This window comes from Sminthopsis crassicaudata, chromosome 5 (assembly GCF_048593235.1).
Source record: "Sminthopsis crassicaudata isolate SCR6 chromosome 5, ASM4859323v1, whole genome shotgun sequence".
Lineage (NCBI taxonomy): Eukaryota > Metazoa > Chordata > Mammalia > Dasyuromorphia > Dasyuridae > Sminthopsis > Sminthopsis crassicaudata.
The window spans coordinates 239,929,473-239,951,076 of NC_133621.1; the positions used below are offsets into that span (position 1 = coordinate 239,929,473).

General features: G+C 37.4%; 1 protein-coding gene across 6 annotated transcripts in view; it reads left to right on the plus strand.

Annotated features, from left to right (window-relative positions):
• The first annotated feature begins 9,624 nt into the window (after positions 1 to 9,624).
• The window catches only part of TMTC1 (transmembrane O-mannosyltransferase targeting cadherins 1), a 318,149-nt gene continuing 306,169 nt past the window's right edge, over positions 9,625 to 21,604 (plus strand). For 2 of the 6 annotated variants that reach the window (XM_074270645.1, XM_074270646.1), the window contains exon 1: positions 9,741 to 11,112. In XM_074270645.1, coding sequence (XP_074126746.1) covers positions 10,790 to 11,112 — 323 coding nt within the window. In that variant the 5' untranslated portion in view covers positions 9,741 to 10,789. Of the gene's footprint in view, positions 11,113 to 21,604 lie in introns of all 6 variants that reach the window. The other 4 variants (XM_074270648.1, XM_074270644.1, XM_074270643.1 and 1 more) reach the window with 4 other exon arrangements.

Here is a 21,604-nt window from a genome sequence, read left to right on the forward strand (position 1 = left end):
ATAGAAGATTCCCTCAATGCTATCACTGCCACCAGGCCTAGATGAGACCACTTACTGGGAGTGGTTTTGATCCAACAATAAGGGTCAATCTACTTCAATTAGTCCCACCAAGATAAACCACTTTATCTTGGTTCCTTGGGGCTGATATCACTGGGAGGCAGGATTCAAGGAGAATTTCTCCTTGAAGGAGTTTTCACAGAGTTTCAGGATCCCCTAGTTAAGACCTTCAATACTCATTGGAGGGGAGAGATTTACTTAATAAAGCCTAGCATTACCATATGTATTGGAACAGGAAGTTATGAACAAAGCTCTAACTATAACAGAATAATTGGAACTTTGCCCCAAGGTACCAAAATTTAGAGGCATTGACAGCAGTTGTAGTCTACCAACTCTATAGAAATGACTGAACTTAGCACCTAGTTAAAAAGATTATTAGTTATTACTTCTTTTGGCTCCATACTCTGAGTTCTTTTCATACATGGTTTACTTTCTCCTCAAGATGACACTATCCCTAGCAGTGGTCATTTTAGTCACTGCTATTGCTATTCCTTCATCATTCCTCCTTCCCTCCCAAATAGACTAAGAGTATATTCTGTATACTTTCCCAGATGAAGAACTTGATTACAATTAATTGATTACAATGCTGGATATGAGAGCTAAATTGTCTCACTCCTATTTCTGGAGTCTCTTAATACCCAGAGAAGAAGAAAACGTCATCTTGCATTGTAATGACTTATGATTGTGTTGTTTAGAGCTCTACATTTTTTAACACCTTTCAGTCCAAAGCTTTCATATAATAAATCATAATATTTTTAAACATGATATTGATTTCCTTAACCCTTCCTTTCTCCCTTTCCTTCCTTTTTTCTTCCTTCCTTCCCTCCTTTCCTCCTTGTTTCTAAAAACCTGTATAGAGCTCAGTATCTTAGCATCCTCACTTTGAAATAAAGATGAGAGCCTATCTATGGGAAGAGACAAGGGGTGGAAGACTTGGGAAAGAGTCTCACTCAATAAGAAGAAAAAAGAATGAATTAAAAAACCAAATCAAACAAAAAATGAAAAAGAACCATTGTTTCCACTTCTACTAGCAAGTGTCACTAAGGGGCCAAGTTAGGCAAGGCACTTCTTTTTTATTCTGTCTTAAACAGAAGCAGTATTACATGGTAGATGTAATTTAGCTGGCCTTGAACTAGGGAGGCCTATGTTCAAATCCTAGATAGATCATATGTTCGTTGTGTGACCCTGGGGAAGGTCTCACTCTGGAATTTTCTCATGGCAGTTAAAGCAGAGGGTCTCATTTAGGTGATATGGAACCTGTGAATCTGACCACCTTTTCTGCTTTATGTTTTCATTCATATGTCTATACACAAGAATTAGCTATGTAAACTTGAGAGTAATCCTAAAATGGATGGATACAATCTTGAAGGCAAACTTGTGAGTTCAAGAGATTATAGTTCATAGTCTATTGGTCAGAGCTGACCAGTGGTAAGGAGTTGGGTTTTTTTTTTTTTTTTTTTTTTTTTTTTTTGTTGTTGTTGTTGTTGTTTGTTTGTTTTTTTGCATTAGAGAAGAGCACTAAGGAAAGGATGAACCTGGGTTTTATCCCAGCCTCATGGCATAGTATATAGTAGTAGTTATAAATTATAAGTTAATAATTGCTTAAATTAGTTTATAAGGAAAAGAAGCTTACAAGACCTTTGTGTGTAAATTTCTTTTGTCTGTAAGAAATAAGTATCTGCCCCATAACTCATTTATATTATACATTAAATACCTTTCTATTCAGCATTTGGGCAACTCTAGACATGAACCAAAACAATTTTTCCCTGGGTTGCCAAGATAGTAATCAGAAGGGAAGAAAGTTAAAATAAAGAATGCAAGAAAAGGCTTCTCCCCTCCCTTGCCCTGGCTTTTTAAAGAGGAAAGTACTCTCCCAGGACTGACCTTACTTAGGACTATATACATTTCAGAGAAGAAAAACTTCTTTAAAAGCTTATGAAGCTTTATTCTCCTTTATGGACTTTGTGATCCAATGATTTAGACTTTCTTGCTGTTTTGTTCTGATAAGACAAATATGCCTCAACTACATGTTATACACTGGCCACTGGCTGTCCTATATTCCTGGATATGTCTAACTCTGACTCTGCTTCTTTGGTTCCCAGACTTCCTTCAAATTCCAATTAAAACTTTACTTTCTCTGCTAAGCCTTTCTCAGTTACTTCTAATCAGGGATGTGTTGATCTCAGGTTGTCCTGGGATTTTTAGAGCTGGTTGTAAAATGTTCAGTGTGAGCAGCATAAAATACATTGGAAATAGGCAAATCAGGGCTTGATTTATTGTTTCATTGATTGTGCTAAGAAAGTGTTAATATAGATAAAACTGAAAAGTGTTTTGAATACATTTTTTTTCCAGTCTTGGTTATTAAACATTTACTAGCACATAGTTACTTTTAATGTTAATGTCTTCCCTCTGAAATTACCTCCAGTTTATTTTGTATTTATCTTGTTTATTCATATTTGTTTACCTATTGTCTTCCTTAGGAGACTGTGAACTCTATAAGAGTAGGAATTATTTTTGGCTTTTCTTTTTATCCTTAAGTGCTAAGCACGGGGCTGTCCACATAGTAGGTGCTTAATAAATGTTTGTCAATTTGAGAAACATCTCCAGATATTATCTATTATTTGCAATTGATGAGGTTTAGATTTGGGGTACCCAAATGAAATTAGGGTTTCTGGTGGTCAGGGAGTTAAATAAGATCTAGTGGCAGCGTGAGAGTCCCTTGTAAAGGAATTTACACACCCGAAAACCTAGATTGATAATAGAGATTTATTATGGGGATTGGAAGTAAGGTTAAAGTCTAGTTAAGGAAATAGATGAGAGTAAAGAGGCACTGGAAACAGTATTCCAGTGGGCAGAGACCCTTGGCATGCCAAATGTAGCAAAGCATGGCATGTTTGGAACCTCTGTAAAGAGAGGATTTTTGTTTGGCTCTTTTATAATGAGAGATTTAGCTAAAGGGGGCCCGTGGGTGAAGTCCCAAGTTGGCTCAGATCCCATGGGGACTGTGAGAGCCCAAGTTGGCTCAGATCTGGTGGGGGCTGGGACAAGCCCAGATCTCCTATTGGAATTCAAAGGGATGCTTTTGACCAGGATTTGTGAATCAAAGGTGCAGGCTTCCTGAACTGATAATGCATCAGCCAAGAGGGTCTGGGAGTAATCTGAATCATAAATCAGTTTCTTATCTAATTGGTTGTGAGGGAGTGAGGACATTCACCGAGTCGTGTGTTTCTTCTCCGCCATCTTGGCTCCGCCCCCTTAAATCAGTTTCTTAAAGGATCACAAATCAGTTTCTTAAAGGGGCCACAACCCCTGCTTCACAATAAGCAACTTATCTATTCACCATTTTTTAGAAGAATACAGTGGATGCCCTTGCCAAGTACATATTATTTTAGTTCACATTCTTAGACTCTGGGGAAAATGTTAGAAAGATAGGAAATAAATCCACAAATACTTTCCTCTGTAGGCATGTGTGTTAGGTGTGAAGGTCTGGTCTAGCTCCTCTGAAGGGTTCAGAATAAGTCCTTGTCAGGATAAGCAAAAGTCCTTGCCCAGCGTTGTGGACACCAATATGTAACGTGCTGTTGTCTCCAGAGACTGCCGATCGCTCTCTGGGAGGAGATCTGCTGTCTCAACTCAATCTCTTGGCCGCCAGCTCTGACCTAGAGTAGAGACTTCTTCTCCTTGTTCAATGTTGCTTCTTTTATCCTCCCAGAGAATGGGAGTGGAATACCTCAGGGGCTTCTGGGAAAAAATACTTCAACCAATGAACTTGCATGCAAGACATATCCTAAGCATGCAAGCTCCTCCCCAGAAGTTCAAAGGGGTAAAACCCCCCCCAAAGGTCGGAACTAGAGAATTGTTAAGTACCGACTTAGCACTTAGTAAGAACCTAACATCTCCCCCTTTCACAACCTAGAAGAAAGACACTAATACAGTACCATAGAATTCTGTCTTAACCTTTTTCTATTCAGTATTTTTTATCAACGATGTGTTTGAAGGCATAAATGATAAGCCTTTCAAATTTGCAGATGACACAAAGCTAGACAGAATAGCTAATATATTGATGATAGAACCTCAAGTTAAACAACTTTCAATATGTTTGAACAAGAGATTGAGTCAGCTGATGGAAGTGGATATCTTCAACATAGAGAAGAGCTAATCCAATTCCAATTGATCAATGATGGACAGAATCAGCTACATCCAGAAAAGGAACACTGGGAAATGAGTGTAAACTGTGAGCATTGTTTTTTTTTTTTTGTTGTTTTGTTTTGTTTTGTTTTTCTTCCCAGATTATTTTTACCTTGTGAATACAATCCTTCCTTTGCAACAACAACAACAACAACAAAATTCGGTTCTGCACATATATATTGTACCTAGGATATACTATAAGATATTGAATATTTATGGGAATGCCCGCCATCCAGGGGAGGGGGTGGAAGGAACGAGAGGAAAAACTCAGAACAGAAGGGAGTACAAGGGATAATGTTGTAAAAAAAAAAAATTACCTATGCATATGTACTGCCAAAGAAAATGTTATAATTATAAAAATTAATAAAAAAAAAAGAAATGATGAGCAGTATGCTCTCAGAAAAACCTAAAAAAAAAAAAAGAGGTTGAATTAGATAAAATGTAATAAAAATTAATGCAAAAACCTGCATTTAGATTAAAAAAGAAAAGACATTGTATAAACACTGGATAGGGGAAATTATATGACTGGACTATATAGTTCCTGTGAAAAAGGAGCTAAGACTTTTAAAGGACTGAAAGAGCAATATAGCAATATAAATGAACAAAAACGCTTAACAACAGCAACAAAAATGTAATGCCATTTAGGCTGCAAAAATAGAAGTACAGGGTTCAAACTAATGGCGGTCAGAGCCTTATTATGGTCTTGATAGACTATTTTAGGGAAAATTCAGTATTTATAGACTCTTGTGTTCTGTTTTCTAGTGCCCCCAAGTCGAGGTGACAAAACATACCATGCTTTCTAGAGCCCCCATGCCGGAGTGATTAAAATATTTTGTCTTAGTGGAGAAGTAAAGAGGTGGGATTCCTGAGGATGGTGGAAATATGGAGTCCATTTATTTCAACTTCTTTTCCACTTTTATACCTTCATACCCTTATGTAACCAAAACAACATTGGGCATGCGCCTATGCACGTGGAACCACAAGTTTAATAAGTTGTTTAACTTGCTATTGTATGTAGTTTGCCACCTGATATCACTCTTAATACCTGGTATCACTCTGCTTCTATTACAACACAGATTGTCACCACCCCCTGATTTCTCAGGAAGATTAAAACCCCTTAGGGGAGATAGGGAGCTGAACCAGACATTGTTATCAGGTTCCCTCTGGACTGAAGGGTCTTATACCTCACCCAGAGTTTCCCCACTGTCTGTGACCCTCTACAATAGACCACCAGGATTGTGAAGAGCCAGAATCTGTTATTTGAAGATTGGTCTAAGAGAAGAGAAGATGGGTAAAATAATCTTAGTCTTCAAATTTTTGAAGGAGAGACTGACATATGGAAGAAACATTAAATACGTTCTGCTCAATCTCTCTTGGGGAAGAACTAGGAACAATGGGTGGAAGTTACAGGGAACCAGATTTCAGTCCAATATAAAGAGAAACCTCCTGACAATAAGATTTGTCCTCATATGAAATTGGCTGCCTCATTGTAATCATGTAGAGAGGCTACATAACCACTTGTAGAGGTTGTCAAAGAAGATATTAATGTTTCAAGTGGAGATAATGTGTAAAATAATTTGTAACTGATTCTTAAAATGTGCTTGGAAAAATGAGATGCTTTAGTATAGCAGCTATCAAATTTTCTATAGGATCTGGGGCTGATAAAGGGGAATGAAGTTGTTCTGGGGATACATGTGTTGTTAGGTTTTTTTTGTTTGTTTTTTGTTTTTGTTTTTTTAAGTTGTCACTATCCTTACTAATAACAAACTATTTGTTTGTGGAGCTTTTCTAACTGAAGAGGCAATTCACTTCCTTTTCAGGTTTGCAGTCACTCAATGAATAAAACTTGACATGATACTTTTTTACTTCAGACTACAAAAACTTCTATAGTAAGGCTTTTTGGAGATTACAGGTTGTAAGATTGTCACAAATTGCTGGTTGCTAGTTTTTTTTTTTTTTTCCTAAATATATTTCAATGTTGCTAATTTTTGTTTTCCTCACAACATTCCTTCCAAAAGAGCTTCAGGTAGGATTTTTAAAATAAGTGCCAGTACAACTACAGAGGACATTTAATACACTGAAAATTAAGTTAGATGATTTTCTACCTGGCAAGAACATAGCATATAGATCATTACAGCTGTAGTATAGACACAGAACAAAAATGCTGGATTTTGTCTTGTACCTTTCCCCAAATCCCTATGTAACTCTAACTCTGCTTGTTTTTCCCTCTCATAAGATGGCACTGCCTAGCACAAGGATTCTTATATAATGAAAAGATGGTAGCGAATCAGTCAGAGAACTGGATTTAACCTAAATTCAAATACTACCACAGATGCTAGTTGTGTGATATTGTATAAATCACTTGCTCTCAGTTTTCTCATCAACAAAAATATGGAGATAATTATAGTATCTAACTCCTAATGATAAGGTCAAAAAGAGATAGCCCATGATGCAGGAAATTCCTGTCTTAGAAGAAGTTAAAGGAGATAACTTGAGACACAAATGAAAATCCTCTCTTATTTATAAATATCTCCAGAACCTCTTGGATAACATCTCTGTGCAAACGTTGTTTTATGACCCTGGTTATGTATAAAAAGAATTTCTAAAAATGTAGCACTCGCATTTGATTTATCCTTGCCTTGTTCCGGCAACTTGTTCTGGCATCCCGGCCCTTGCCAGGCAGTTTGGCCTTTCTAGAGACCAAATGCCTATCTATCCCTTTACTATCAATAATATGTTTTGATACAGCATTATAGTGAATTCATTCCTTATCCAGACCTGCCCTTGGTTACTTTGGGGAAGGAGAAAGAGATAATCAGACAACCAGAAAAAGATCTGATCCATCTCGGCTTAGAGCCTCAATTTTTCCTCATCACTAGGATTGGGTGAGGATCAAATGAGATAATACTCATCATGATCGAGTTACATTTATACAAGGGTGATACAAGGATGGTTGAACATTAGGAAAAACAGTCAACATACTTGATTGTATTATAAAAAAAAAAATGTTCAAAATTATTTGAGTATCTCAATATGAAGAAAAAAGATGAATGAAGAACATCTATTTTGCTATAAAAGAATAACCACCACCTGTGAAGTATAGACACAGAGGAGTCTTTTTTAAAAAGCACAAATCGTTTATCTAAATCTAAAACAAGCATTATATTCAATGGGGAAATACTAGATATATGTTTACTTGTAAATATGAGAGTAAAGCAAGGATACTGATGAGAGATAGGAAAGGGGGAACCCCGTTTTGGTCAGTGCAAAGATAGTAAGATAGTCCCATGAGGCGCAGTGTCCCCTGTAAATGAATTTACAGGCCCAAAAACCTAGATTGATAAAAAGGCTTATTTGGAAGTAAAGTTGAAGGTAGAAAGACACCAGGGCCAAAGGTGGTCACTGGGTGGGCAGGAACCCTTACATGGTCGGAAGGATACCATGTTTTGGGGGGGAAGGGTTCCTGCAAATAGAGAGCTCCAGCTTGTCTCTTTTATACCTAAAAGGGGCTTGTGGGTGGTGCCCCAAGTTCTTGGAGGGCTTTTCAGATAAGGAAGAAACTGGGGGGGGGGCTTGGGGAAACCTGAGTGGGGGCTGAAAAACCCAAGCCAGCTCAGATCCAGTGGGAGCTGGGCCCGGATACTCAAAAGGGCGCTTTTTGATCAGGATTTGTGAATCAAAGGTCACCCCTGGGGGTTGGGGAATCAGAAAGGAAATCTTAAAGGGACCTCAACCCCCATCAGATACTCAATTCTTTCACTATTATTCTGTATAGTTTCAGGATTGCTAGTAATAGCAGTAAGTCAAGAGAAAGAAATGAAAAGAATAAAAACATTAAAACATGAAATTTTTCTGTATTTAAGAAATACATATGTATATAGTTGGAAATTCTTAGGGAATCAGCAAAGATAACTATTGAGACAATAGTTTCAGCAAAGTTGCAGACTACAAAATAATCTACTTAATTTCTTTTTTGTTTTCTTTTTTTCCTGAGGCTGGGGTTAAATGACTTGTCCAGAGTCACACAGCTAGGAAGTGTTACATGTCTGAGACCAGATTTGAACTTGGGTCCTCCTGAATTCAAGGCTGGTGCTCTATCCACTGCAACACCTGGCTGGCCCTACTTAATTTCTATATCATAATAAAATCCATTATAAATAACTACAAAGTAGATAAAGTATCTGGCCATTAGTCTACCAAAGGATACAAAAGACGTGAATCAATTCAATATCCAGAGTGTTCCTTAAAGAAGTGAAGAAAAATTTAAATAGCTGGAGAAATATTTAATGCTGTTGGCTGCCCTGCGTCAATAGGATAAAAATGACAATACTATCCAAACTAATTTACACTAACAACGTTATCCAAATGATCAAAGGATTACTTTGTATAACTTGATAAAATAAAACCAATTTGGAGAGTTATTTAAAATACTATATGTCAGTTGTGCTAAGTACTAGTTGTATACAAAAAGAGCAAAAGAGTCTCTGCAGTCAAGGAAAGTCTAATGAAAGAAGCAACATGAAAACTTTAAGTAGAGGGCTGAAACTCCAAAAAGGTAAGCTTGAATCAGACAACCTAGCACTTAAGGCTAATTACCTATTTGATGTGAGACAATGACTCTATTAGCATATGTTTGGATAAATGGCTCTTTTCACCATTGGTGCTTGCTGAATGTTTGGTGTTAAGATAATGATAGGGAAGGAGGATTAGAGGACAGAGGTAAAGGGGCCTGAGAGGCACATGGTGGCTGAATTAAGAGGGGAGAACTTGGTGACTCCCAACTCCGGAATCCAGGATTCTGTTTGCCTGCCTCTTTTACTTTCTCCCCCTAAAGACCAAGGACTTTAATTTATCCTGACTGGCTGATCCTGAGGCTCTCCAGGGAGCTAGCCCATACCCTACTACTATGCACCAACAAAATATAATCAGGATGAAATGCTGTTGTTAATTAACATTAATTCAGAAACCTTAATATAATGCTTTTAAAATATTTCATTTTGTCCTCCCAACTCTTTTATGGTATTATTTTCCATTTTAAATATGAGGAAACCAAAGCAGTTTTGTTAAATGACTTGTTCAAGATCACAGAGCTAATACCTAAACATATTTGAACATAGGAGAACTTGAATTTACACATTCCTGATTCCAATTCCAGTGGAGGCCTCAAATATTGATGGATTGAGATCTGTATCCTGAGATGAAGTATCAATATTGAGTTTATTTTGTAGGCAGCCACTTTCTCATTTTATTTTTTGCTGATTTCCTAAGAATTTCCAAGTATACCATAGCAAATAAAGGAAGTTTTCATCTATTTTATCTATATTCTTTTCATTTCTTTCTCTTGTCTTATTGCTATTGTTAGCATTTCCAAAACTATATAGAATTATAGTGTGGGAACTGAGCATCTTGCTTTACTCTCATATTTACTGTAAGATCATGGATCAACTGAAGTTTATCTTTTTTTGGGGGAGGGGGGATTGATTGGGAGCTTAAGAATCAAAGCCTGGAAACCTTAGAGAGTTTTTGCATATTGACTTAGTAGTAATAATTCAAATGTCTAAAGCCCTGGGAATAATAGGCTGGATCTGAGATTTCACTGATACAAAGTACCCAAATGAGGAGACTTTCTCTATCAATACTTGTGGTAACCTCTTCTGCAACTTGCAATTTATAGTGTTGAAGTTGCTTAGAGCAAGAAAAAGGTTGTCACACTGTCCTTACATATCAGATCTTTGTCTTTGAAACTAGATTCTCTACCTATTTAAGGTTACTAATCAGATATGATAGACAAGGTGATTTTTCTCTTTTCCTCTCCTCCCCCCTTTCTTTCCCTCTATTCGACTTTATCAAGAATTTGGCTCAAAACCAAAATAAAGAGAACTAAATTCAATGCCCAGTCCAAAATAGTCCTTTTCTTCCTCTACCTTTGGGGTAGTGGTGGTGGTATTCGATAGTGTTAAAAATGACCAGCGCCAGGAAGTTGATGTCTAGATGCGATTTCACGAATAGCACATCAAGATCTCCGGTACCTAATTTTTTCCTCTTGGAGTGAAGACTAAGGTCAGTGGGATGGAAGACCAGTCAAGAAAACCAGTCAGTTTTTCATTTATACAAGGCTAGGAGGTGGGGTGGCTATACAGGTGAGTAGATATCTCCGTCTGCATGCCAGCCAACTCTTCAGTCTATCGGGCAGCTTACACTTAATGAGGGCCCACTGGATCGCAAAATCTGTGAGCCTGGGAGAAAACGCAACGTCTAGATTTTGGAAAGGTGGAAGGGTTGCGCAGGCAAGCAGTGCATGCGCAGTGGGGCGGAGGAGGTGGAGACTACTGAAGGAGGAGGGAGGGCTGCTGTTTATTTGCAGCTGGACTAACTTGCCTAGGCAGCGGCCAAGCGCGGGTCCCGGGTAGTGGGTGAGTGAGTCGATAGCAAATCGCCGCACCATGCTGGTTCTGGGCTCGCTGGTGCTGCCATCTGTCAGAGCCCGGGCAGGGGGGAATGCCAGAAGCTCCGGCGCAACCAGGGCAGTAGCAGCAACAGCAGGATGGTGGTGACAACCTCTACCAGTGGCGGCGTTGGCTGCGGCAGCAGAAGGGATCGGACTCCCTCGGGCCAGCGCCAGAGGGGCTACTGCCTGGCGCCGGCGGAGGCTGCGGTGCTTCTGACCACAGTCTGCTGTCTGTGTTATGGAAACTCTCTGCGGGGCGAGTTTGTGCACGATGACGTGTGGGCAATTGTGAACAACCCAGACGTTCAGACGGCTACCTCTCTGAGCTGGGGCATATTCGCCAACGATTTCTGGGGCAAGGGCATGGCCGAAAATACCAGTCATAAGTCCTACCGCCCTCTCTGCATCCTCACCTTCAAGTGAGTCCCGTCTCTAATCGCTGCTGCCTCTCTGGGGAAGATTAGCAGTTGCTGGCTTTTTGAGCTACCCAACTCTCCTGTCCACTCACGTTTCACTTTCCAATTTCCGGATAGCGTGAGAGGTCAGCTGAGGGAGTTGGAGTAGAGTTGTATTCTACTGTCTGTTCTTTTAAATTCACTTTTCTCTGGGGAGTATTGACGGGAGAAGACTAGTGGGGTTGCACTGTACTTTCCTTTTCCACCTACCCTTTTGTAGGAGGCAAAGTGAGACTTTTGTGGGGGTGGGGTAAGATTTGGAGGGGGTTGCTGAAAGAAGTTGGTTATATTACTCAGGCTCGTGGGCAGTTCTACAGCTGGGAAAATGTGTGAGCTTTTTTGAGATTCCCATTTGGATTTCAGGAGAAGGAAGGCAAAAACCTTGTGTTTTGCCTAGGTATCAAATGAATTGTGCATTTGCAGGAAAAGAATTCTTTTCCTCTTGGCTACACACCAAAACCTCTCCAGCCATTGCGATCAAGCTATTAAAAATTCAATGCAAAAGAATGCAGGAAAGTGGAAATTGTCTGGGATTTATTGTATCTGAGTTTTAGTTTGATTTTATAACCTGGGATATTTGGTGTAAATTATAAGCTTACACCAGTTTTCCTGAAGGTGGAGTTTTACTTCTTGATGAAATGAGAAGTCTGGCTTAAGAGATGCATGCTACTACCTTTTGTTTATTTTATCATACTTACTTTTTTTCTCCAGGATTTGGTTTTTCCTCGGTCCTGAAAAAGACTGCAGAAACGATGTTGTTTTGGTATTGGTATATTTAAACCTCTTGTAAAGGGTATAATGAAAAATCTTGTGTGGCAGTTTCAAAAACCTACTCTTGCAGCAGCAAGAACTGAAAATTTAGAAAAGTATTGATTTTTGACTCCATTCTTTCATTTAAAGTTTATTGTTTTTGAAGAGGAGAAACATATTGTCGTTAGTTTTGGAAAGAGCAATTCTCTCCCCCCCCCCCAGGCTGGGGTTAAGTGACTTGCCCAGGGTCACACAGCTAGGAAGTAAGTGTCTGAGACCAGACTTGAACTCGGGTCCTCCTGAATTCAGGGCTGGTGCTCTATCCACTGAGCCACCTAGCTGCCCCTAATATATAATATATAATTTATATATATATATATATATATTTTTTTTTAATCTATGCCTCCTTCCAAAGCTATTTGCTTATCTAGATGTTATATTGTTCGAAACAAACAAAAAGTGTCCTGCATGAAAATGTCAGTTGGTTTATTCTGATTTCCTGTTTATTAGTACTACTTTGTAAGTAAATCAATGCTAGGAATACTTTGATTCCTGCTTCCAGGAGCAAAAAAGGCAGGCTTTTTCCTTTCAAAATATTTTTTGTATAGAAAAGAATAAAGGCAGAAGACAGCATGAGGAAGTTAAGGAGAACAGGTAATAAAAATAAAAAGAATAAAGTAAGATAGCGAAAGTCAAGTATATAGGAAAGAGTAGGAAGAGTTGGGAGAAAAGGAAGCAATCATTTAGGAAAATTCACAGATCTAAGTCTTCTATAGATTTGTGTTGCTTGGCAAACTGCATCAGACTGGTTTGGAATAAAGAGAGGATTCAACATCTGAAAGTAGTGCTAAGAGGAACAGTCTAGGCACATATTTCAAAGAAGCAAGGATACCATAATTGTTTTCAGTATGCTTTGTCTTAATTTTAAATAGCATTGATTCATTTTCTTTTAAATTACCTATAGTACAACACTGACTTCTATTTTTAAGAAAAATAAGCAATCCCAAATATAAGGAAGAAAGTTTTCTAAGACTTGCATTTAAATAATTAATTAAAGTAGCTTAAATATTCCTGTTGGAATGGCTTTTCTGAGGTTGCTGTTTTAGAGCATAAAGTAAAATATTTCTTCCAAACTGTTTTTCATCAAGTTAATCTTTTCAACATTTATAAGTAAAATTTTATTTGTGCAAAAATCCTTAAATGTTTTAAATTTATTTAAAGGTTGACTCTTTGATCCATTGAATATATATTCTAGAATCACAGAAATTTAGAATCAGAAGACACTCTAGTGTAATTCCTTCATTTTATGAATGAAGAAAAGTGAGATTCAGTGAAGTAAAATAACTTGTTCTACTTATATACTGCTGTTAAAAAGTGAATGTTGATGGATGTCCTCAAGCACATTTACAGAAAAAAATTTTGGAATCTGTTTTGGAATTAGGAATTAGGTGGATTCTTGACACTTTTTGCTATGATGAAGCTAATTTAAATATGTCAATTTTTTTAAAAATTGGCATTGAATTAAAGATGAAAAAAACAAATTTTCAGTCTGCGCTAATTTGATTTTTGAGGAGAAAAAAGGTACAGATAATTACTTAATTGTAGTTCTTTTCTTCTTAAAAAAATCCTACATATGAATTGAATTTTCATATCTTATAAAAACTTTCACTAAAATTGTTGATAGAGTAATGTTTTAGGGTATACGTAGTTGGTTTTGGATCATAATAGAGGATAAAAACAGATCTTTGTAAGTAATTTACAGTGACCATTCCAAATCCAGGAATTTCCTGTGCTTCATTTTACTGTCCATATCCTTTTTATATCTGTGAAAGATTCAAGATCTTTTGTAAAAATTTAATCAGTAAGGAACCAGTGTCATAATAAATGTTAGCATTTTTTCAAATAGTCTTTAACTGGTTAAAAGGTCTCTACTTACTTATTTTTTTATTAGCAGAAACTGAAGGAAATTTCTTATTTGTGTTTGCTAACAGTAAACAAATGAAAACTCACCTTAGAAAATAATAAAACTATGGCTTTTATATCTTGAATATATGTTTCTATCAAAAACTGAGGAATATTATAGATATTTTAAAATATTTCCACTAATTCTGTGGTGTCATCCCATGTGATATTACCATGTTAGGTAAATTAAGATAAAAGGATTAAATTTTGTTAATAACAGCTCGGGCCAAGGATCAGTATAGCTCCTTGTTCTAATTATTAGACCACAGAATAGTGTACTATTTTCCTGTAAATTGTTGTTTTACTGAGAGATTCTAATTCCAGTATAAACCATAATAAGGAAGACAGGTGACCTGTAAAAATATAATTGATTTGAAAATTGGACTTTTGATAGAAATGGATGAAGTTTTTGTTCAGTATTTTGATATTTGGGTATCAGGATTGCACAGTGGTTTGTAGTACTTGATTATGAGAGAATAGAAAAAACCATGGCAAATGATAAACATTTTGACTAAGTCCACTGTCTAATTTTAATTTTGTTCTTTAAGATCCTTAGCATGTAGAGCAGTTTTTGTTTCTGGAACTAATTTGTAATTCTTCAAAATCATAAAAGAATATTTAAATTATACATGACTGCAATAGAGATAATAGCTTAACTCACCTGTTACCTAAGAATTCTTTAGCTATTCATCAGTATTAATTTCATCCATCATCAGCTGCTAATCCCTGCAAAACACTGGACCTACAGGCCAACAAATAAATACTCTTTAGAGTGTAGTTAACTCAGTTTCACTCATAGTAGAATTTGTTCAATCATTCTTCACAGAATATATTCATTAAGGACAATTAATTATCAAGCCTCTAACAGACTTTCTCTAAAGGCAGTCAACGGTCATTGTCCTCAGACATGAAGTTCTGTTGGTCTTCTCTAAGTGCTTTACATTGATTCCTTGTGCCATTGCAGTTAAGTTGTCATTCTCTCAGATTTTCTACCTTTTTTCCCAAAGGTATAGTAACTATCCAAAATTGTTTATTTCACTTTGTTTTTATCTTTTTGATGGGATTCAGATAGAAATAGAAGAGTCACCATTCTGCTATTCATTTTATCAATTCATTTTATAGACTATTGTGTAGAACAAATAAAAACATTGCCTTTTATAATTGAATTAAAGACTCATTGAAAACATGTTGGTACAACTTAGTAGCAGCCAGATAGTGGAGACATTATAGATCTGGTATTTTTTTTCCTGTGTAATTTTATATTTTTTATATTTTGAAGGTTTTTTTATTCCACATATTTTGGAGATTATGAGTATTGAATATGCTAATATTTATTAAAATTATTCTTCTTAATTTTTGTATGCATCAACATAATTGTAAGGCATTGTGGGAAGAGAACAGCTCTGTTATGGTATTTCACTTCCCAGCAGAGTTTGTTGAATTTTGAAGAATATTTAGGGTTTATATTTACAAACTTCTGTTATATAATTCCAGTTACACCATGTCTTTAATGGATACTATTTGTAATCTAAAGTTGCACAGTTTTTGGCACTTTATTAGAAAATCTAAATTGATCACTAAATATGGTCTCCTTGAGGAAAACCTTTTTATAGACTCTGAAATCACTAGTAAAAAAATCTGCATGACAGCATTTGTTTGATACCTCTTTTTTTTGACATATTGTCTGAATTGATGGGGACCTTATATATGGAAGGACTTTTGATTACATTCATGGTTTTTAGCAATTTCATAGGCTCTGCCTGGAGGTAAGCCACTTTTGATTGCATTTGACAAACCTAAAGGTTTACTCTTATTGTTAGTTAGCCTTTAGAATTGCTTTTAAAGTGAGGTCTGTTTCAAAAGATTTTCTTTTACTTTTTAACTTTTTTTTTTTTAATCACACATGTTGAGAACATCTTTCAATCCATTTCCTCCATTTGGAGGAAGTGCTCATTGCTCTAACAATGTATAAGGTTTTGTTTTTTGTTTTTTTGTTTTTTTTAATACTTTCTAAATTAATTTTCCTATTCAAGAAAGCTCTTAACATAACCAATAACCATGATGTTATGATTGAGATTTAGAGCCCAGACATCATGGAGAATGAAGTCAAGTAGCCTTTGGCCATTGCTAACAATAAAACTAATGGAAGTGATGGAACTCCACTAGGCTATTTAAAATGCTAAAAGAAGATGTTGTTAAAGTATGCTGCACATTCAGTATGCCTGTAAATTTGGAAAGCTCAACCTGCGAATGACTGAACAATAACAGATCCATTTCATACATTTTAATATGCTTAAAGTATATGTTAATGCTGCTATTATATAGGTGTTAATTGCTCTAAATGTGTCCTTCCTGTTAAGCTTTGACTTCAGGAAAATGGTCAGTTTCTTAAATAGCCTAATCTTTTTTTTTTTTTTTTTTTTAATGTTCTTGTGACTTGCCCGAAAAAGACCAAAGTCTTTGTAATTATCACCTTCATTTCCTGGTTTATTTCAACTACTGAATTCAAGCTCAAAGCCTTCAGTCTTTGTTCTTCCTTGAAGCAACTCTAGAATTTTATACTTATTGAATCCAAATGACATTTTGATGTTGTTGAAAAATATTTCATGAGATGAAGTAGCTGTTTAATGTTTATTTTTTTTTCAGTAGAACTACATAACTTGAGGTCATCCCTTAAAGTAATTAATATGATGTTTTAGTATAATTCCTTCTTTAACTTGAAAGCCTGACTGGATTTTATTCAAGAGTGATGATAATGTATTTGTTGCTAGATAGCACAAGAGCAGGCTTAAATTGTCTTCCTGAAAGATGGTTTCTTTTAGTATAAATTATTGTTAGCATCATTGTGTTGGTGGCATGTGTTAAATAGGGAGTAGTTTTCCATGTATATATGAAAGAAAAAAAGAGGTATCAAATAATTATTATTTTGCTTGGATGGAGTATATATATTGTTTAAAATACATTTATAAATGAAGAGTACAAAAGGAGTCAAAGGCTTTGCAGTCTAGTCAAGATGGTGTTTCTTCAAGATTCCATTGGATAGTTTATTTTTTTCTTTATTTGCTTGGATTTGTTGTATTTAACTTTTTTGGTTAAAAAAAAGTTCCCCAAACTTTTAGTGAAAGTTTTCTTTCAATTATTGATTGTATGTATTAGGAATTTCTAATAAACTTTTTTTATGGATTCTATTCCACATTTCTTTTTGGTTGCCTTTAGTTGGATGATAATGATGAGAGAAAGGAAAGAGGGAACCCCGTTTGTCGGTGTAAAGATTCCATGAGGCACAGTATCCCCTGTAAATGAATCAGGCCCGAAAACCTAGATTGATAAATAAAAGGTTTATTGTAGGAATTTGGAAGCTAAGCTCAGTTAGAAAGGCACCAGGGCCAGAGGTGGCCACTGGGCGGGCGGGCAGGAACCCTTACATGGCCAGAAGGATACCATGTGTTGGGGGGAAGGGCTCCTGCAAAGAGAAAGCTCCGACTTGGCTCTTTTATACCTAGAAGGAGATTGTGGGCGATTCCAAGTTCTTGGTGGGCTTTTCAGATAAGGAAGAAACTGTTTGTGGGTGGTTGAGAAAACCCAAGCCAGCTCAGATCCCATGGGGGCTGGGTCCGGATATTCAGCCATGGGGGTTGGGAAATCAGAAAGTAATCTTAAAGAGACCCCAACCCTCATCATTTCCCCCCTTATACAGTTGAGACTTACATTCATTTAAGAAAAAAAAATTTGGGGCAGTGTCCTTCATTTAAGGCAAGGTTGAAGATTTTCTCCAAAGATCTTCAGAGTAGTGGGGTCCCCTTGTCTTGTTCCCCCCTCAAACCATCACCTCCAGATGCATGTGGGAAAAGGGGTATCAATCTCCTCTTAACTGCTTCAAGCTGACAAGGGTCGTAGAGATTTGGGGTTCCATGCCAGGGGGTGAGGCGTGAGGTGTGGGGGATGGCAACAGGGCATCGAGGGGGTGTCCCAGTCAGTTGTCCCCAGTCAATGTTCTCCAGTCTGAAGGCCAGCTGAGAATCCAAAGTATGAAACCTAGAGGAAACAGATCTAGGGAACAGATTAAAAGTGGGGTGTCATCCAGGGTGGAGATGGTGACATTCAGGAGAATGGGGCCTTTAGCAAGAAATGCATCAGGTCCCTTCTGTGGGCTGCTTGTCTGATGGCCCATCCAATTATCAAAGAGAAATAGGAGAAAATGCTGAGAGAAAAGATTATTTGTAGCCTAGCTCTTTCATCCTTAATTTCCAGGAAAGCTAATTTCTCCTGGGGTTGGGATTAAAGGGTGTGGACTCAGGAGGCAAGAGACCTTAATATCTAGTAGATTTAATAAGCCACTGCTCTTTTGTAAGGCAGGGTCTAAGGATGAGTATATCCTCAAGTTATAAGGGTTGCAGATCAAGATAAGAATGCAGTTTAAGGTCTTGGAAATGTTGGAAGAACTGTGCTGTTTTTCTTAAAGAGAGTTGGTTATTCAATAAGCAAAGGTCCTGAATCTTTTCCTTCCTAGTTTCCTCACTTTTTATGGGGGAGGGGTGAAAGGAGTCAGAGAGGGTGCACAGTATCAGCATAGCCTACCCAGCTTACCGGCCGCTGAGGTGTTCGGGATGTCCTGAGATAAAAGGGAAATAGGGCCAGACCTCAAATTCCTACCAGGGAGCAGGACACTGCGGGGCCAGGCCAACCCTTGTGATGTTTGCTGTGGTGGTGAGATGGCAGTTCTTCCTGCTCTAATTGAGGACAGAGACTGGGGTCTTCTAAGACTTAAGTCTAGAAGAGATTTGCATTAAAAGAGCACCTCTGCTTCTTTCTGAGTGTCTGGAAGCAGGAGTTGCCCTGAGAAAAGAACTGAGAGTCTTAGGTTAACGAGATAAAGGGAAACTAACAGGTGTTAGAAATCAGTTTTGGTCTTGTAGATATCTTTTAGTTGTCCAGTAGCAGAAAGATGACCAGGCTAAATACTTATTTGCCCAAGCATTTAGGATACAATGATTGCATATAATCAGGCTGGAAACAGCAAGGTATGACATAATTGAATTGCATTATTTATTATTGACTATACTCTGATCTTAAAATCAGTTATATAAGGAAAAAATGCAAGAATATAAATTCTAAAGAAATATTTATCATAACCTTATATTGATATTGATAACAGTAAGGAATTTGTCCCAATAAGCTCATATCTAAGTAGATGTTTCATAAGTGAACATTATTCATACAAATCAGTTTGTTTTTAAAATACCCAATGCAAAGACAATCATATACAGAATGTCTAATTCCACATAAGAGAATTCAAGAAGTTAGCAGTTGAACTTTAAAAATAAATCCTACTGAAGTATGGATGGCATTCACAGAAACCCAGGCTGTTTGATTATTGCTCTTTCCCAACCTTGTTTGTTTCAAAGGGACTAGCTTTGCTGGGTGTGTCCTAACAGCAGCAAAGCTCTGTCAAGGTGGGTGAAGATAGATTAGTTAATCTGTTCAGTGGAGTTTATTGAGAAGCAGTAACCGGACCCCAACTCTATAGCCTTCATTCCCTTTAGGTGTCCCTGAGAGAGAGATAGAGAGAGAGAGAAAGGGAGAGGGAGAGATACATCAAAAACTTTTAATTTTTGTCTCTGTTTCGCCAGACCTGTGCCATGATGTCTCAATGAGCAATGCTTGGCTTGAGCGTAGAGCTCCAGATAGCGTCAATAAAGTCCTGGGAAATTGAGCTGTCCCACCTTGCTGTTAGAATGTGGGGATTTGTGTTTCCTCATGAACAGTAAATCAGGAAGACTGAAATAGAGGCAAGAGCAATATTGGAGTAGGTCTCTAGAGAGATGACATAATCAGTGGAGACAGCATCTTGATAAGAGATTCCCATAGCTTGGGATGGGAGAGGCATTCTGCTATTCTGGAACATAAGATCTTATCAAGTATTCTGATAAAGAGGCAGGGGTAAGTTTTGCAGAACTAAGAGGCAGGGAAACTGAAGCAGGACTGAGTTAGGATAATTAGAGAAACTAAGTCAGGACAATAATAAACCAGACTAAAACTAGAAAATGCAAGGACTTATAGCAAGGACCAGTTTCTCCCTAATAACCCCAGAATTATTAGCATAGAACAGCACTCCTTATTCAGAGAGACACACAAGCCTCCCTGTTTGAATCTCTGCAGTTGGGGGGCATCTCAGCCAGAGATGGACAGTCTTTAGGTCTTTGGTCATTTGTGCTCTTAACTCAGCCTCTGCTGTGTAGCAGTGCTCAAGGCAGTCCTGCTGCCTTAAGAGGGAAAAAAATGGGTTTGAGTATTCCATTCTCTTTTTCTCTCTGGAGCAGGACAGATTTCTGAGTTAATTATGCAATTAGACCAAGACAGGCCACCCCAAACCATTAGAGTATTGAAATGCTGAAATAATAATTAAGGAACTGGGATAACAGGGGTGGAGAAACAGATCAGAGAGGCTGCCAGTCCCAGGACAGGTGTCTGATTTTGGTTGTTTCTAAAGAATAATCCCAAAAACTGAATAAGGGATTTCAAAGTTAAAACATAATCCAGCAACTCATAGTCTAGTAAATTTTAAGCAAAGAGTAAAATAGTTTCCAATTCAGCCTGAACTTAATGAAATAAGACATCAGTTTTTCCAAATTTCCTGACCAGCTGAAATCTCAGTTTCCTTCCTCCCCTGTTTACAGAAATTATCAGATCATGCATAACAGACTAGCAATTTTCCTGAAACAGCAATAGTCAAAATTTTATATAGCAATAGTTAAACAGTTTTTCTCATACAGAGCAATAGTTAGTTTTAGCAAGTCCCCCAGTTTTAATGAGTCTTAAAAAAAAATAGATCAATTAATTTGAAAGCGGGCCTATTTCAGAATCTTCTCTGTGGAAGGTGGGTGTGGAGGAATCCCATGTGGCCCCTGCCTACTCTGTTAGAAGAGGCAGGGGGAGGGGAAGGCAGCTAGCATTTAGGTGGATGCAGCTAGCAGAGCAGTGGATGAGTCGAAGACGAGATCCTACCCCATCCATCTCTTTAGTGAGTAGGGTGTGGGGCGTTTGGAGCATTTAGAAGTCAGATCCTAATTGGAGATAGTCGACTCCTGAAAAGAAAGTTGTGGGTTGGTCAAGTAGAGAGAGATTGGAATTCCACATAGAATTCAGGTGTTAATTTACCCATTTTCTAAAAGGCAGCTTGAGGGAGAATCTATTCATATTCTATATCCCTGGGCTTTCTGGACTGAAATGCCAGAAGTTGAGGCAAGAAAGAGATCAGCTTAAGGAAACTTAGGCAGTAAAAAAAAAGAGAGATCATCAGAACAGAGTAAGATTCTAGAGAGGCACCAAATTAAAAGTAGTTAAGGAGTGTTTTTTAAATAGTTTCAACCCCTGTTTCTTCCCGCTGCAGTCGGGATGGGGGAAAAAAAAGGAGAAGTCAAAAGAAACTATTTTCACTCTCTTAACAATTAATTTGCCTTGATTCGGAATTTTGTTCCCCAGCCAAAATTACAAAGATCTCCTTTCTGAAGTTCTAGATTGGCCAGGACTAGAACTAGAAAGGGCATCTTCTAATTGTCGGCATAGGGAGCCAATCGAGAAAAATAGAGTGTGTTAGGAGCTACTGAGAAAGAGAAAGACTTGAGCAGTTTAACTTCTCTGTCCGAGAGCAGGTAAAATGGGCAGCTTTAAAATCCTATATCCAGCCTAGAGAGCATGGTCTAATGCAGGATGACTAAATCAGAGAAACCGAGTCCCATTTTAA